A 16,413-nucleotide genomic window follows, 5' to 3' on the forward strand; every position below is an offset into this window, starting at 1 on the left:
GCAGTCTACTAGATAAACTGTTAAGTATTAAAAACGGTTAAGTATTAAAGATAAGCAGACTAGGAAGAGTTAACAGATCATATTACACTATTAAATAATAACAAGTGATGTCAAACTGTTAAGTAAAAAGCAAGTGATATTAAACTGTTAAGTATCAAAGTTAAGTAAAAAATAAGTCATATTAAACTATTGAGTATTTAAGTTGATTATATTATACATTACTACTTGATTATTTCTTATTCATGCACTAGGCCAAAATAAGGAAGGAGTTGCTTTCATAATAAAAACTCTCTAATTCTAAAACTTTAACATAGCTCAAAATTCCTGATTAATGATGACATGTGGGCTTGCCAGATTAAAGCATTTTAGGTCAACACTAGAAGGTGGAAAAGAGTTGAGAAAGAAATTGTCATTAAAAAACAAAATAGATTCATTTAGAAAAGAGTTATAGTTTTGCAATGGCCTCCAGGTCATTTCTATATTTATGTCTCATGTTCATCGTTTAGAGTATTCCTATAGCCACCCCAATTTATTTATGACTTGCTGGGACTGACAATTTGGTCACATGATTGTTTGTTTGGTTTTTATGCAAGTTTTAGTGTTTGGAGCTTTTTAAACCTTGAACGACTAGTTTTGATCAAAAGTTCAAGAAAATGACCTCAAAATCCAATTGTGACGATTTCACCAACTGTGGAAGGATCATTTTAGTCTAGTAGCATGATCGCTTGTTTGATTTTTATGCAAGGTTTGACACAAAAAGCATTATTTGTTCACAGGGAATTTTAAGAGTATAAGTCGTTAACTACAAAAAAAATTGAAGAATTAAAAGTTGTAAATTCAAAAAAATAATATTGATGAATCAGATTAAGTTATATTGAAGATTATTAGTTAGTAATAGAGAAGATATTAATTGAAGACATATCATTAATTTGAGTTTTGACAATTGAAATATTATCAAGTAAAATACTTATTTTGTATTCGTGTGGATTTCATTTGCAATAGAAAATCAAACTCAAGATGGTAAAGTCTCGTGTTGATAATGTATTTATGAAACTATAAAACATAAAAAGAAGAAAGTAGGGTGAAGAGTTTTTTTTTCCTTGAAGGAGGATGATTTTACAATAAAGAAAATTCCTTATTTTTCTTAGGAAAATTAAGGGAATAAGGTCTGAAATATATCTGAACTTTGATCAAAATTGTTGTGACGATACCGAACTTTGGAAATGACATTTTACCCTCCTGCACTATTTAATAGGGTATTTTAAAGGTATATATGTGCCTATGTGAACATCATAAATATTGCATCATTATAAATAGTAATGTGTCCACGTAGACACATATATACCTTTAAAATACATTATTAACTAGTGCAGGGGTAAAAGGTTCTCCATAAAGTTTGATATCGTAACAGCAATTTTGGCCAAAGTTGAAGTATTTTTCAGACCTTTTTCCCGAAAATCAACTTGATCTTATAATTTCTAACCTTTCTCCAAAGAAATAAAGTAGACATTTACTATGACACAATAAATATACTTCCTCCGTCCCATTTTATATGTCACATTTTTACTTTGCACTTGCATTAACAAATTATGTAACTTTATTTACCCTTCTACCCTTATTTAATTTTTTGGAACTCAAGTTTTCAATCAATGAATATGAATTAATTTATTTTGATTAATTAATTTAACCAATGAACATGAATCATTTACTTAGCTTTTCTAAGTTGGTCAAATGTATATTTTCAAGGCTAATAACTCACAAGGGTATAAAAGGAAAAATATGGTAATTTATGCATTGATTTTATAAAATGACAAGTATAATGGACCAACTATTTATATAAAAGGATGACATATAAAATGGACGGAAGGAGTATTTATTTTATATTTATAACAAATAAAGAATTTAGGGATAGTAATTAATTGTAATTTGGCTAAATAATAATAATTTAAAAAAACCATGTTATTTGGGTATTTTTGTTTAGTTTCCATCTGTGGAATAAATTTTTGGTGAGAGAAAGAAGTCGCTGTATGTGGCGCTGCTGAGAAAGAGGCGAGAGGAGCAGCGATGGAGGACGACGTTGAGATGGCAGCGGGGGAAAACGGCGCCGGGGTGATTCTTCTCTATTCCTCTTTTTTTTCCTTCTCTTTTCTCTAATTCTTCAGTTCATATGTTGTTTTCTCCTGAAACCCTAATTCATGATATTCGCATTTATAATAATATAAATAATGTGTGTAAGCAGGAATTGGATGACATGAAGAAGAGGTTGAAGGAGATGGAAGATGAAGCGGTTGCTCTCCGTGAAATGCAGGCCAAGGTCGAGAAAGAAATGGGCTCTGTTCAAGGTCTCCCTCTGTTTTTGTGTGTGGTGGAATTTGACTTATTATTGAAATGTTTATTTGTGCTGCTATTTTCATTTTTATAGTAGATAATTGTAGAATTGTTTTACGGCAATGACGAGATAGCTAATTTGATCTTATTGCATGGTTCGTATTACCTTTGATCCTATTGATAAGTTGAAATTACTTAAGTAGCTATCTTTTCCTTTACAGATTGAAGTTTTAACCTACATTTTCAAAAGATAGTGTTTCTGTTTGGATTTCATGGGGATGTGCAATGATGGTTTCTAAATTCTTTTTTTTTTGAGAAAGGTAACTTGTATTATAAACAAAAGAATACATAAGGAGTAATTCTAGTAATACTTACATCCAAAAGTTGCAAAAAGCAAAGAACTCCTATGGAGGTCATAAGAACTCTAAAATACTAGGAATATCCTCTGCATCTTGAGGATATTCATGTTTACACCAAAAAAGAAAAGAACCATGCAATTCAACTTCAAATTCTGCATAGAGCAGCTCTTGTTTTTAAAACATCTCTGGTTCATTTCTAATTATGAAGAAAGCTTAAAGTTTACTCATACCTCTGTTTCTCCATTTATTGCATTTTATTTATTTGTTCACCTCAATTGAAGGCAGACCCTGCTGCTGCTGCTGCAAACCAGGCAAACAAGGAAGAAGTGGATTCTCGATCTGTCTTTGTTGGAAATGTGAGACTTCTGCCTTCCTAAAACTAATGACATCTCATATTTGACCTTTTTTCTGCATAGCTTAACTTTTGTGTTCCCCCCTGAAGCACAAAATTCAATTGCAAATGATAAATTATATACTTTGGAGTTTATCCTCTAGCTTATTGACATCTTTGTGAAATTCTGTGTACAAGATCTATATCTCCCTTTTCCTTTCTTTTTCCTTTAAAATGGATGCTTATCCAACTATTTGTTTTCTGGCCTAAATATAGTGGTGTATGAAATTGTGGGAGAGCAATTATGCAACAGTGGGTCCATTACTCTCACTTTTCATGATATCTTCAAAATTGGAGAACTGCCCTTTATTGTACTATTTTCCATTTTTAAAAAAACCTCTTTTTATCAATTTTCCAAAATTCCCCCATGTATTTTGCTTGTTTAAGCTATTTGCCTTTCTTGACTGGTATTTGGTTTGATCTGTGTAATTATGTGTAATGTATGCCTGTTGAAGAATATGTAAGTGGGTAAAAGATGTCAAAAATAGAATCACTAAAAAGGAACAGAGTAAACACACCTGGTTTTTTGATGCCTATGGGATGTGTTAGCACCCAGTGCTCACAAGGAGCAGAATTCTAGGAAAGGTGGTGGGGGGAAGAAGCAGAATTCCAAGGAAAAATAGCTCACAGTTGAGGAGACTCTTCAAATCTAAGGAATGGAAGACCTACGTAAAGTATACAAGATGTGAATAGTGTGAGAAATATTGGAAAAGAATATTATTAAATTGTTGTTTACATTATTACATTGAGACCCTATTTATAGACCCTAGAATACAATCCTTTACCAAGTAGGATACTATTTAGTATTCCTATTTCTATTTCTATTCTTATTCCTGTTCTAATAGGATTGTATAAACTTATTCCTATTCTAATAGGATTGTATAAACATATTCCTATTCTAATAGGATTGGTTAAACCTATTCCTATTCTAACAGATGTAATCAATGTAATTGCAGCTGGAAATGTTGTTTGCTCATGGGGAAGAGGAGAGGATGGACAGCTTGGCCTTGGGGATGCTGAAGATCGATTTTCTCCAACTCAGGTGAGTGCATTGGATGGGCAGGAAATAGTATCTCTCACTTGTGGAGCTGATCATACAACTGCTTACTCGGAGGCCTTAAAGCAAGTCTATAGCTGGGGATGGTAGGCTTTCTTTCCATCAAATATCTCTATTTAATGTATTATTATGATGAAATGAAATTTAGAATCTGTGTGAAAGTTGATAACTGGTAAATTCTTGGTTTGCTATTAAAAATATGTTGCCTCAGGAATTTGGCTGTTAGAACATACAAGACAATTCTTAATACTTTTGTGGTTTGGATATTACTCCCTCCTGTCCATATTATATGGTGTTTTTAGCTTGGACACACCTTTTAAGAAACACTCTCTCTTAGAAAGTAAGAGGTGTTTTCCCTAAATTGCCCTTAATTAAATAATACTCCACCGATTTAATATGGTATCTTTGTTCTTTAAAAATCCACTTATCTAAATAAGGGTAACTTTGAAAATATATTATTAACTTTTTGATCAGGTAAAAAACCATCAACTTTGGATTAAATATAAAAGTTAGAAATATCATATAATATGGAGTGGAGGGAGTAAAAGATCTTATCCTAACTACTCCTGCCGTTTTATACACAACTTGAGGAAGCTATTCATGGAACCACCTGTTCTACATATTGCAAATTCTTTTTTGAGCATGCCGAAGAACTTTATCTTCTTAATGTTAATTTAAACATAAAAGTTAGCCAATGTGAGAAAAATCTCTAAATTTGTAGAAACAAGCGAACATGAAAAAGATAAAGATTATAACAGCACAAAAGATGCAAATACAAATGCAGATTGCGACAGTTTGATTGGACATCTAAAGATGTGACAATATGCGTTGACTATTAAACTAATAGAATGAAATAGGAAGAAAAGAGTGGTAGATGTCAGAATTAGACCTCAGGCTTCAAGAATGATGCTTTATTGTGAGAAAAATAGGACAAGAAGAAAAAAATGAGCGAACACTCAGCTTGATTATTTCTTCAAGCGATTGGGGTTTAAATAGCTAAAGTGTACATATTCTAAGAAAGAAAAGAGAATCAAAATACATAGTTACAATACTTTTGTTAACATAATCATTGGCCAGACGGGCAACATATATGGGTGCCACCCGCCGGCAGCGGAAACTCTTTGATTTTCTACCAAAATTGTAAAGGCTCTGATACCATGTGAGAAATATTGGAAAAGAATATTATTAAATTGTTGTTTACATTATTACATTGAGACCCTATTTATAGACCCTAGAATACAATCCTTTACCAAGTAGGATACTATTTAGTATTCCTATTTCTATTTCTATTCTTATTCCTGTTCTAATAGGATTGTATAAACTTATTCCTATTCTAATAGGATTGTATAAACCTATTCCTATTCTAATAGGATTTGTTAAACCTATTCCTATTCTAACAAATAGAAACAAGAGAAAAGGAGTGTGATAGCATATTTTTGTAATGGAGAAATCCCCGAGAGCCAATGATATATGGTTCAAAACTTTGTGGATAATGGACCTGTTCCCCTTTATCCTTCTTTGCTTAAATACAAGGCTTTTATGTGCGACTGATTCAAGCTCGTGATGTACCCTAGCCCAACATTACAGGCTACACTCTTACTCCTAGACCAAAACCTTGGGGCATTAACATGTTTCTAGTCCGACTTCTTTTCTCATCTTTACATTTCATGAACTAATGTTTCTATTGGTAGCACTATCTACCTTAACAAATATTAAACTAATTTGGAGATAAGGAATTGGATGAACTGACATGTGAAGGTTACAAGGAGAGAAGTTGGTGGATGTGTCGGAAAGTAGCTTTGCTATAGGTATACTTTGGTTTAGTTTGTAAAGGTTGCAGTCAGCTCTTGTGTTTGGATAACTATCTTCTTATTAGAAGGATGGTCCTAAGAAAAGATGAAACAAGAAGAATGTTGAAATGTGTGACTATCTCATCTAAAATTGTAAATTGTTTGAGAAAGCAATTTATTTACTTAATTATGACTTCTACTTGCCTCTTCTCATGCAAATCTGGTTCTGTTTGATGGACTAAATACGTGGTAATTCTTTTCGATAATAGGTGACAGTGAGAGTCAAACCCATGACCTTTGCATGCTCTGAAACCATGTTGAAGTGTGGGATTTAGATGAGATGGTCCCACACTTCAACATAGTACCGTAGCCATTTCTTAACAGTTTCTAACATGTTTTTACAAATCATCTTTTTAGTTTTTTATATTTGTTAATTACGGTGTTAACTGACATCTTTTAAGTTGATCAGGATTGGATTATTTTGACTTCCATTATAAACAAGTCACAATTTTATTTCTAAAAAGAGAAAGAAACTTACTTTCTTAAATAGGTAAGGGAGAAAAAGAAACATATGTACAAAATGCGTTAGAAAGAAAAAAATGTGTTAGATGTTTTGTATATCAACCTCATTTACAATAACCAGATGAATATGGCATACTACATTTACCAGAAGCATACATAGCAGAAAACATATCCAATTTTTTGTTCTACTATAAGCAACGTAAGGATTTAGGTAAAAAGAAGTAGTTTATTTTTCTTTTAAATGGAAAAATTGTTGATTATTAGGTATTTCCAATATATAATGACAACTAAATACCATACAAAAAGTACTAATTACAACAAAGTGAGATTGAAATGGTTTTGGTGTAATGCTTAGTTCTTTTTCTTCCGTTTTTGAATGAGTAGTTATTTTTTTTAATTCTGCTCTCGCTCTCTTATCCCATTTCCCATATATCTACTTGTTCCAATTTATGCTTTTTCTAAATCTGAATCAGCATTAGATTAATTTTAATTTGCCTTCACATATACTAAAGATGAATTAGAGCTTGTATTATGATATTATATTGGCTATAAGGACGGGACAGTATGGAAAGAGAAGATGTGGAACCTAATAGAAATTACTACTAGTTGAACCAAAAAAGATTTTTTCAAGCGATTGTGTGATAACTTTTTCTTCTTCTCAATCATTCAAGATATTATGTGAATTGATATAGTACTAAATCTAATGAGTTTACCTTAAAAGACATAGTTTACTTGTAGATTAAGTTATTGGTGGTGAATCTTGACCAATATACCAGGGAGCCTCGTATGTTTGGGTGAGTATTACTGGATGTGATCAGAATCTTAAAACATGCCTCCAAGACAAATAATGAATAAGATATCAACCCCACCAATAGCCAAAACTAGGGGATGCTGGATGGTTTTCAATATTGTGATGCTCCTGATTAATAGTATTGGGAGAAAGTCATTATTTAATAGCAGTGATGTGTGGATCAGTTTGTACTTTGTACAGACTTCAACTACTTTACTGGGTAGTCTTATCCTCCCACTATATAGGCACTGTTTAATTCAAATTTAGTCTGATGGGAAGAAATTACCAACTTTTATGATTATACAGTGATACAAACCTTGGTATCCCACAGTCTTCATCCAACTTCATCGATCTTCATGTCCCTCTCTTGGAGTTGTTATCTGACTCATATGTAATAGTTTAAGGGCCCGTTCGGCCATGTGAGATGAAATCATGATATGAAATCATATGATATGAAGTTGATGTTCTGTTTGGACATGCAATTTGGATTTTTAAGTTGCATCTTTTGCTCATAAACATAAAAACCCATAAGTTGTGCAAACTATCAAAATTGCCCCAAAAGTTCTGGTCAGGGATGCACATGTAATTATATTGGAACTACTTTTTGTAACAAGGACAGGGAAGGAATATCCAGTCATAGTTGCTTTTTAGGTAGCTATCGTGGATAAAGATTCATATTTATGCTGTAAAAAGTAAATTATGTACAACTATTCTGTCTGTAGTTGTTTCGTTAAATGAATGATAGTGTTGTTGCTATTTTCGTTGGTTTTATTTACTACGCATGTCATCCAGGTGGTTGTTCCATTCGGTTTTTTCACTGTTATCTTGACCTTTGGGTCCAGTCTGAGACCATCTCTTGTGTGTTTATTTGGGTCAAATGGTTTGAGATGCTAAACTTGTTTTATAGGTGGATTATTCATGCACTCCAGAGGAAGTGCAGCAGCATTTTCAGGCATGTGGGACGGTAAATAGAGTTACAATCCGAACTAACAAGTTTGGGCAACCTAAAGGATATGCTTACGTCGAGTTTGTTGAACCGGAAGCTGTCCAAGAAGCTCTTCTTCTGAATGAATCTGAACTTCATGGCCGCCAACTTAAGGTCAACCAATTCGTCCCTAAATCGACTTTATTTATATGGTCGATACTTTTGAACATAAAACCTTTCATTTCTGTCTACATACCCTTTGTCATCTGTGATTGCGAATGTTGTGTAGGTATCAGCTAAGAGGACTAATGTTCCTGGTATGAAGCCATACCGTGCTAGGCGTCCTAACCCGTATATGGGATTTCGAGGCCGGACACCATTCATGCCTGCTCCTTATTTTTTCCCTCCTTTTGGATATGGGTAACTCTATTTGTTCTAATTCCATTTATGAAAGTATCATTAGTTATAAACAATTTTGTGTTTGCTACCCTCACTTTCTGTATATAATTAAATTTGTGACATGACTTCATTAATTTATGCTGCAGAAAGATTCCAAGGGCTAGGGCGCCGATGCGTTACAGCCCCTACTTCTGAGACTCTGTTTTGTTTTTCCGTAGACGTACATACCTCTGGATGGTGGGACATATCATTAAAAGCAGTAGCTTCTTATCCCCTGTATGGTTAATTGCCTTTACAAATCTTATTAATCCCGAAGTTGAGTTTTAAGGCGAGCTTTGTGGCAAATAGTGTGATGATGAATCCTTTTGGTTTTGTGTCTTTAGAGTTGTTGAGAACATATGCATGTTTGGAATTTCCACTGTAATGTTGCATTCCACTGCAGAAAAGAAAGAAAGAACCGTTTGGGCCATTATTGAGTGGTTGTGTAGAGCTTTTAATTTTTATTGGATTTTGTGGTATGTGTAGGTTTCCGGTCGCACCAATCTGGTGAAGGAAAGTCTTTTCTTTTTCCCTCCAAAACGGAGGCTCCTGATGAAAGATGGTACAATTGGTTTAATTTTGATATTATTATGCAAAACTAAAATTTTCAATAATTGAAACAATGTGTGTTGTATCTGAATTTCAACCTATCCGTGCGGTTTATAAGGAATCATTGTGATATCAGGGACTACAAGTTTTTCAGGTGATGGAAATTGCATTATAATTTGAAGAAATGGTGGTATAATGAACCATTTGCTTTACAACTCCCCTCCCGTTTAGTAGTATTTTTTATTACACGAAGATCTAAGGACCATGGTTAAAATTTAGTTAGCTTTCTAGATCAGTACTAATGGAATTATTGCTGGAATTTCCTTCTGACTCTGAAAGTGTTTCTTGCCATGAAAATAATTTTGAAGACTTGAACCAGGAACCATGAGATTATGCCAATAGAATAAAATACATATTTTGTGAGGGAAGCAAGTGTAGGATAGGATGTTGGCTGAAAATTTTCGTCTACATTACTGCTGTCAGTCGGTAAAGATATAAGGCATAACCCATCAATGGCCCTTAAAATTGGCATCAACTTTCACTTGGACACCCTAATTAGGCTTTGTTCATTTTAAGCATCTCATGTCAAATCTCATTGTGTCATTTTGACACATTTTATATTTTCAAAACCACCTTTTAAGTTCTTACATCCAAACGCCTCTTATGTGAAAAAATAAACAAATCGTTATGTGACATGTGGAAATTTTATTTTATTTTTTTAAAACTTAGTTTTACTTTTGTGTTTTTTCTTACAGATCCCAAACCCATGCCCCCACCTCTTTTCTTCTTCTTCTTTTAAATGTCATACAAAAACTTTTCGATTTGATATGATTTCTTGTGCTACTACGATTGGGATTTACAATGAAGGATATGTAAAATAAATTTCTTTTTTTTCATTGGAGGTTGTTCTTTATTTCTTTTTTATCCTTTGAAATCAATTTAATTTCGTAATTTCAATGGAGAAGGTAAGAATGTAAATCAGTTTTTCCATTTGAAAGAAGTTTATTTCTTTTTTGTTCCCTTGAAATTGATTTTGTTTTTGAATATGAATCAAGATGCAAATTCGATTTTCAAAAGAAGATGGAAGAATCAAAGAGTGTAACCCAGTAAAGTATTGTATAATTTTTTTAAAAAAGTTGTGTGGTGATGGAGGATGGTAGAAGGTGGAGAAGATGGAAGGGAGAAAGCAAGGAAGAAGAAGGAGAAGAAAATATTTACAAAAAAAGTTGGAATATTTACAAAAAAAAGTCTCTGACGCGCTTAAAATTCGTGTAGCACACGTACCATGCTTACTCAGCAAAAAGTGTCAAAATGACACAACGAGACGCGACATGAGGTGTCTAAAATTAACAAAGCTTAGTTGAAGTGTCTAAGTGAAAGTTTGTGCCAACTTTAGGGGCCATTAATGGGTTAGGCCAAGATAAAACAGAGAACAACTGAGTTTTAACCATGATTTAGGGGATTATAGTAAGGCAAATATTGACCCCTATGTATGTCCTTAGTCCTCTACTAAGCAAACGTATGGCACTTGACAACTTGTTCATGATCTTGTTATGTCAAGTCAGTTTAAAACTCTAAGAACTTTACGTGACACTTAAGTGGTGTGATGATGTGGTGGGTTGTCGCACTCTCCCCCACCTAAGGTTGTGACGATCATGGTGCATTACTACTGCATAAACTATTAAATCTTATCTTTGAATAGCCACAAGTTCTCATATTGTTCTCGTCCAACTTCATCCGACAATTTCCCTTTTTCAATGGACGTGGAACACGATAATGACCTTTTGTTTGTCTCATTCAAAACTTGTAGTGGTTTCTAAGAACATCAGCCCCTCCTCCTTGAGGTTCTTCACAAGTTGAAAGTTGTGCTTGATTTTGTTTGTGTGGTATATATAGTTATTATAGGCAACATGCAAGCCCCTTCTCGTTCTATGAACCAGAGAAAATTGAGGTAGGGATCGATCAAGGAATGACATTGTGTGAAGAACTCTTTCCCTAAAATAATATCAAAGATATCTTTGGAATGATAGAGTTTGTTATACCTTTCCAGTAGCCCAATTTGACATCAACACCACTAGTAATACCATAAGCATTTTGAGGATTAGCATTCACGGTCTTAACACTAGAGTTAGTTGGAGTATGCTTGAACTCTAGTTTGTAGCCTCGGTCATAAAATTATGAGTTGCTTCACTGTCAAACAATGCATGAGCAAGTTATTGTTGATGATAAGGTCCATGTACTAAAATCTATTATCATTAACTTGGCTAGCGGACTTTGTGATGGCTCCATATAGTACAATCACTCCTAATTGAGCTGTGACCTAACTCTCTCCTTGCGCTTGCTCATTTTGTTCATCCACAATAGCTGGTGCAGATCCAGAATTCTTAGAAAGGTGTGTCGATGGTTGCAGTAAGAAATTATAAAAAATATTTATGAGGCCGATAGAGCTTTATCACACAACCTTAAGGAAGGTTTGCAACCCCTTAACCACTGGACTAAACCTTTCACATGTGTCAAGACGTGTCAATACTTTTATATATATTTATTAAACCAAAATTTGACCTTTATATACAATCGCTAAGACTCTTTAAGTTGGAACAACTCTTGAAACTATTTTTGGCCTCCTACATATGTAGCATCCCTTTCATTCGAACTTCTGTGTAGTATTGACGATAAACTGACTTCTTATTATCGACCTTGTGGGTATCTTGAGTCTTGTATTGTTGTTGATGTACTTCCTTGCTTTCACCACAGTTTCCTTCACCCTTGACAATGTCATCCTTTGACTTATTACCTTTGTATTTGTCATACTTCTCATTCCTGAAATTCATCAAAAACTCGGCTTTCACTATGAATCTACATCAAAGAATCGTCGGCGTTGCAATTCCTGCTTAGCCCAATTCAGCAACCCATCCATAAAGTGAACAACAAGTCATCGTTGGTGAGATTGGAAATTTGAAGAATAAGGATGGTGAACTCCTTAATATAATCACATATGCTTCCTGACTACTTTAACTCTCAAAGTTTACGTCTTGCCTCGTACAAGATATTATTTGGGAAGAATTGTTGCTTTAACTCGTCCTTGAGCTGATCCCATGTGCTAATAGTGCACAAACCTCTTTCAGCATCAACCGATTTACGTCTCCACCATAGCATGATAGTCTCTGACAAATTCAACACTGCAGTGTTGATCTTGGCATCATCGTCCCTTACATTTTCATGTCAGAAATAGTATTCCAAGTGCCAAAAAAAGTTCTATACTTCCTATGCATCACGAACACCTTTGAACACTGGTGGCTTGGGAGCCTCGATCTTAGCCTCCCTCATCACAATAACATTCCTGGCGGACTCAATCATGCCAATGTTTACCTGCACTTCGAGTGCCTCTATTTTTGCCTTCATGGCATCGATAGTGTTCAATGCCTCTATGAGCCTGCACTCTAATGTAGCAATGGTCTGCCTCGTCTCTATCTCAGTCAGCGTATGCCCATCCAAGTCACTCTGGATGCTTTCGATCTCTTCAAGAGTATGTTCAGAACATTTAGAGTGCCTTTTACTTTCCCCAACCATTGGCCAAGTATCTCGACTGCCTTCATTCCTCCATTAACCTTCGTTGGGCAGGACCTCCACATCATCCTCGTTGGCCTCACTGGTTGAAGGTTCTTGGGATGTAATCCCTTCATTTGGCTCAACCTCGAGCGACATCTCTTGATTTTTGTCGGTGACATTCTTCTTTTTGCCATAGCCCTTCTTGTCGGCGGCATCCTGAGTGACGTTGTCTTCGGTGTTAGTAGCGTTGATTTGTCCATCGTTTGTCATTCTCTTAGTTAGGACCTCACTCTGATACCATGTTGTTACGTCTTTAGTCTTCTACTAAGCATACGTGCGACACTTGACAACTTGCTCACGTTCTTGCACCACTTGCTCACGATCTTGTTATGACAAGTCAGGCTTAAACTGTAGGAATCGCTAAGATAATGGAAGAGAGCACATACAGAGATTTTTAGGAAGAATTATGTAGAGAACTTTGATTGATTCTTAATTGATTTTTGCTTGATGATTTTAGAAATGGGTCCCCCTCTATTTATATTACTCATCTAGGGGCTAAAGTGTTAATAATAATTTCTACATAAGTCCCCATATATTTACATTAGAATCATTTTCTAGAACTACATACTTAAAATATTCTAGAGATCTTCTATGCAATTTTATAATTTTCCATGAAAAATTTAAATATTTCTCTAGAATCATCCACAAGGACAATTCTTTCTCCTATGTAAGCTCTCCACATGAGTCACTTTATGTCATAGGCATTTATGTGGCAATTATGTGGTGTGATGTGGTGGATCGTCACACCTAGATCAATATGTGAATAGGTGTAATAAAACTGAGTTTTAACCATGGTTTAGGGGAATATTTTAGTAAAAGCAAATACTGACCCCTACATCTAAATGAGTAGGTGTAATAATATTGAAAAAAAATAAGTAACTAAGTAAACATTTACTAGTGAATTAATTAATATAACTATAGTTTCATCTAATCACAATTAGTCAGTATTGTTTAATGAAAATTGCTATGAACAGTTGGGACTTACCAAAGTGATTTGTATCAAAAAGTAACTGTCTTATATTTTGTTGATCTTTTCATTTAGGGATAAGGGTCTGAAAAATACCTCAACTTTGGCCAAATTTGTTGTTGCGATACTAAACTTTCATGAGGACATATTACCTCCCTAGACTATTTAATACCGTATTTTAAACATATATATTTGCCCACGTGGACATAAAAAATAATACAAAATTATAAATAGTAATATGTTCATGTGGACACATATATACCTTTAAAATACACTATTAAATAGTTTATGGGGTAAAAAAATATGGTATTAAATAGTCTAGGAAGGTAATAGGTCCTTATGAAAGTTTAGTATCGCAACAGCAAATCCGAACCAAAGTTGAGGTATTTTTCAGTCCCTTATCCCTTTCATTTATATAAATCACACTGTCTCTCATTTTACCACTTATTAATTCCCCCCCCCCCCCCCCCTAAAGTCACTTAACGATATCAAAATTTGTATTTTGAAAGGTATCATTTCTCCGTACTTCGTAAATTTCAAGTAGTTTTTGGCGGTTTTCAAAGAATGAATATATATATATATCTATATATATATAATTTTGTTTATCCATTCATAAATTTTCATTCCATCTTTAATTTTTCAGTTAAATTAGAAGTTATATATGAATTATGGCTGAACAAACTTCAGCTCTAAAAGAAATTGCTTATAGTAGCAATTAATCAAAAACAATTGATGGTGTTGATTCTGGGTCAATGGATCAAGACATGAATAAAGAATTTGAGGTGTTTGTATAACCTAATTTTGTATTTTTTGTGATTGTATTTGTATCAATAAACTCGAGATTATGTTGTATATAACTCTATGAATTTATTTGTATCAGTTATATGGCTAGAACTTACTAGTTGTATAATTTTCTTTTGTAATTTGTGTTTATATCAATAAATTCAAGATTATGTTGTATATTACTCTATGAATTAATTTGTATCCATCTTTTTTTTAGATGTTATTTGTATCAATTATATGGCTAGCACTGAGTATTTGTATATTTCTTTTTCTTTTTTAAATTCTATATCTTATAATATAATTATATACATTTTAATTTGTATATTTACATAATTTTTTACTCACATGTGACTTTTTAGGGTTCATATTTGTATATTATCAACAAGTACACGTTCTAGTTATTATTTTTATAATTTCAACATTTATATATAGTCACTTGTTTTTATATTTCAATTAATTGTACCCATATACAAATAACTATTGTTGTATAGCAAATGAAGAAATTAAATGATTTTTTTTTTTTTGAATTAATCAAGTTTTCTCGATCTCATGAACTTAGTGATTATGGTGTTTTTTGTCCGATAGAAATCTTATTTGGTTAGAAACTCTTATAAGATACACTAATCGTGATTTGTGAGATTGTTTTCCATTTTAATAACCAAAATTATTGCATATTTTTATTAATTAAGTTAATATTTTAATTTATATAAAAATCAAAAATTTCCATTTTAATAACCACAATTATTGCATATTTCATTAATTGAGTTAATATTTCAATTCGTATAAAAATAAAATTTTCAACCAGATATACAAATAGAGTAAGGCATAGCTATTAAAATTATAACTATGTTACGTAATTAGACAAACTATAGCTAAAATGGTTCGTTATATTTTAACTCGCTATTTATGAAATTTGCTTGCTTCATTAAAAAAAAAGGGAAAATGATAGTTTTAGTCCTTGTGTTATTAGTTTATTGTGATTTTGGTCCTTGTATTATTAGACTAAGTACATTTAACCTTTAATTAAATAGAGTGGGTTATTTTAGTCCTTATACATAACTTAAAGTTAACACCGTTAACTTTTGATACTTTAAAAAAAGGAAAAATAATAGTTTTAGTCCCTGTGTTATTATCTTATCTTGATTTTGGTCCTCGTGTTATTTAACTAAATATATTTAACCTTTAATTGAATAAAATGTGTTATTTTAGTCCTTATATCTAACTTGATGTTAACACCGCTAACTTTTGTCTCTTCTTTTTAATTATTCTTAAACAATCCCAACTCTGGAAACTGTTGCCATCCTTTAACTTTTTAAATCTTTTAAGTTAACACTTTTTAAATAATTTATCACAATTTTTCAATAAACTTGTAAAAGTTTGGAAATAAGAACAAATGGAAAAATTGTGATTCAATTATTAGTATATATATCCATGGCCTCGGAATAGCAAAACAGTGTTCTCCTTGCATTGGTTGCCATTAACATCATAATATTGATATTCATCAAAGTAGATTATGGTGCAATGATAGGACTTTTCTACCCTTAATCAGGAGTCTCGTATTCAAGCTCTGGATATGGAGAAAATCCTGTTGGAAGCACCACCCTCAAATATGTCATGTAATGCGGAACCCAAATTTAGGCAGAGCTCCAATACAAGCATCGAACACCGGTGAAAAAAAAATGAATATTAAATCCTTAATCGTAGATGTTTTGTGATCTTATTTCTTTTCTTCCGCTCATCTACTAATATTTGAGTGTTTGACTTCAAATTATTTGTAGATTAGAAGAAAAGAGACGAAAGAAGAAATTTGGTGACATTATTGCTTAGATTTTTTATTATTATTTTAGTTTTGATCCAAAAAGATATCTTTTTTATTTTTTTAAGGGAAAATGATAGTTTTAGTCC

At 32.9% G+C, this 16,413-nt stretch overlaps 1 protein-coding gene across 1 annotated transcript; it reads left to right on the forward strand.

Moving 5' to 3' along the window:
• The first annotated feature begins 1,968 nt into the window (after positions 1-1,968).
• Positions 1,969-9,240, forward strand: LOC102604568 (polyadenylate-binding protein 2-like). Its single transcript, XM_006359726.2, has 6 exons — positions 1,969-2,109; positions 2,240-2,342; positions 2,973-3,043; positions 8,145-8,336; positions 8,452-8,582; positions 8,708-9,240. The coding sequence occupies exons 1-6, from the start codon at positions 2,065-2,067 to the stop codon at positions 8,754-8,756; spliced, it is 591 nt and encodes a 196-aa protein (XP_006359788.1). The 5' UTR covers positions 1,969-2,064; the 3' UTR covers positions 8,757-9,240.
• Positions 9,241-16,413: the final 7,173 nt, after the last annotated feature.

This window comes from Solanum tuberosum, unplaced genomic scaffold (genome assembly GCF_000226075.1).
Source record: "Solanum tuberosum cultivar DM 1-3 516 R44 unplaced genomic scaffold, SolTub_3.0 scf00305, whole genome shotgun sequence".
In the NCBI taxonomy this organism is placed as follows: Eukaryota; Viridiplantae; Streptophyta; class Magnoliopsida; order Solanales; family Solanaceae; genus Solanum; species Solanum tuberosum.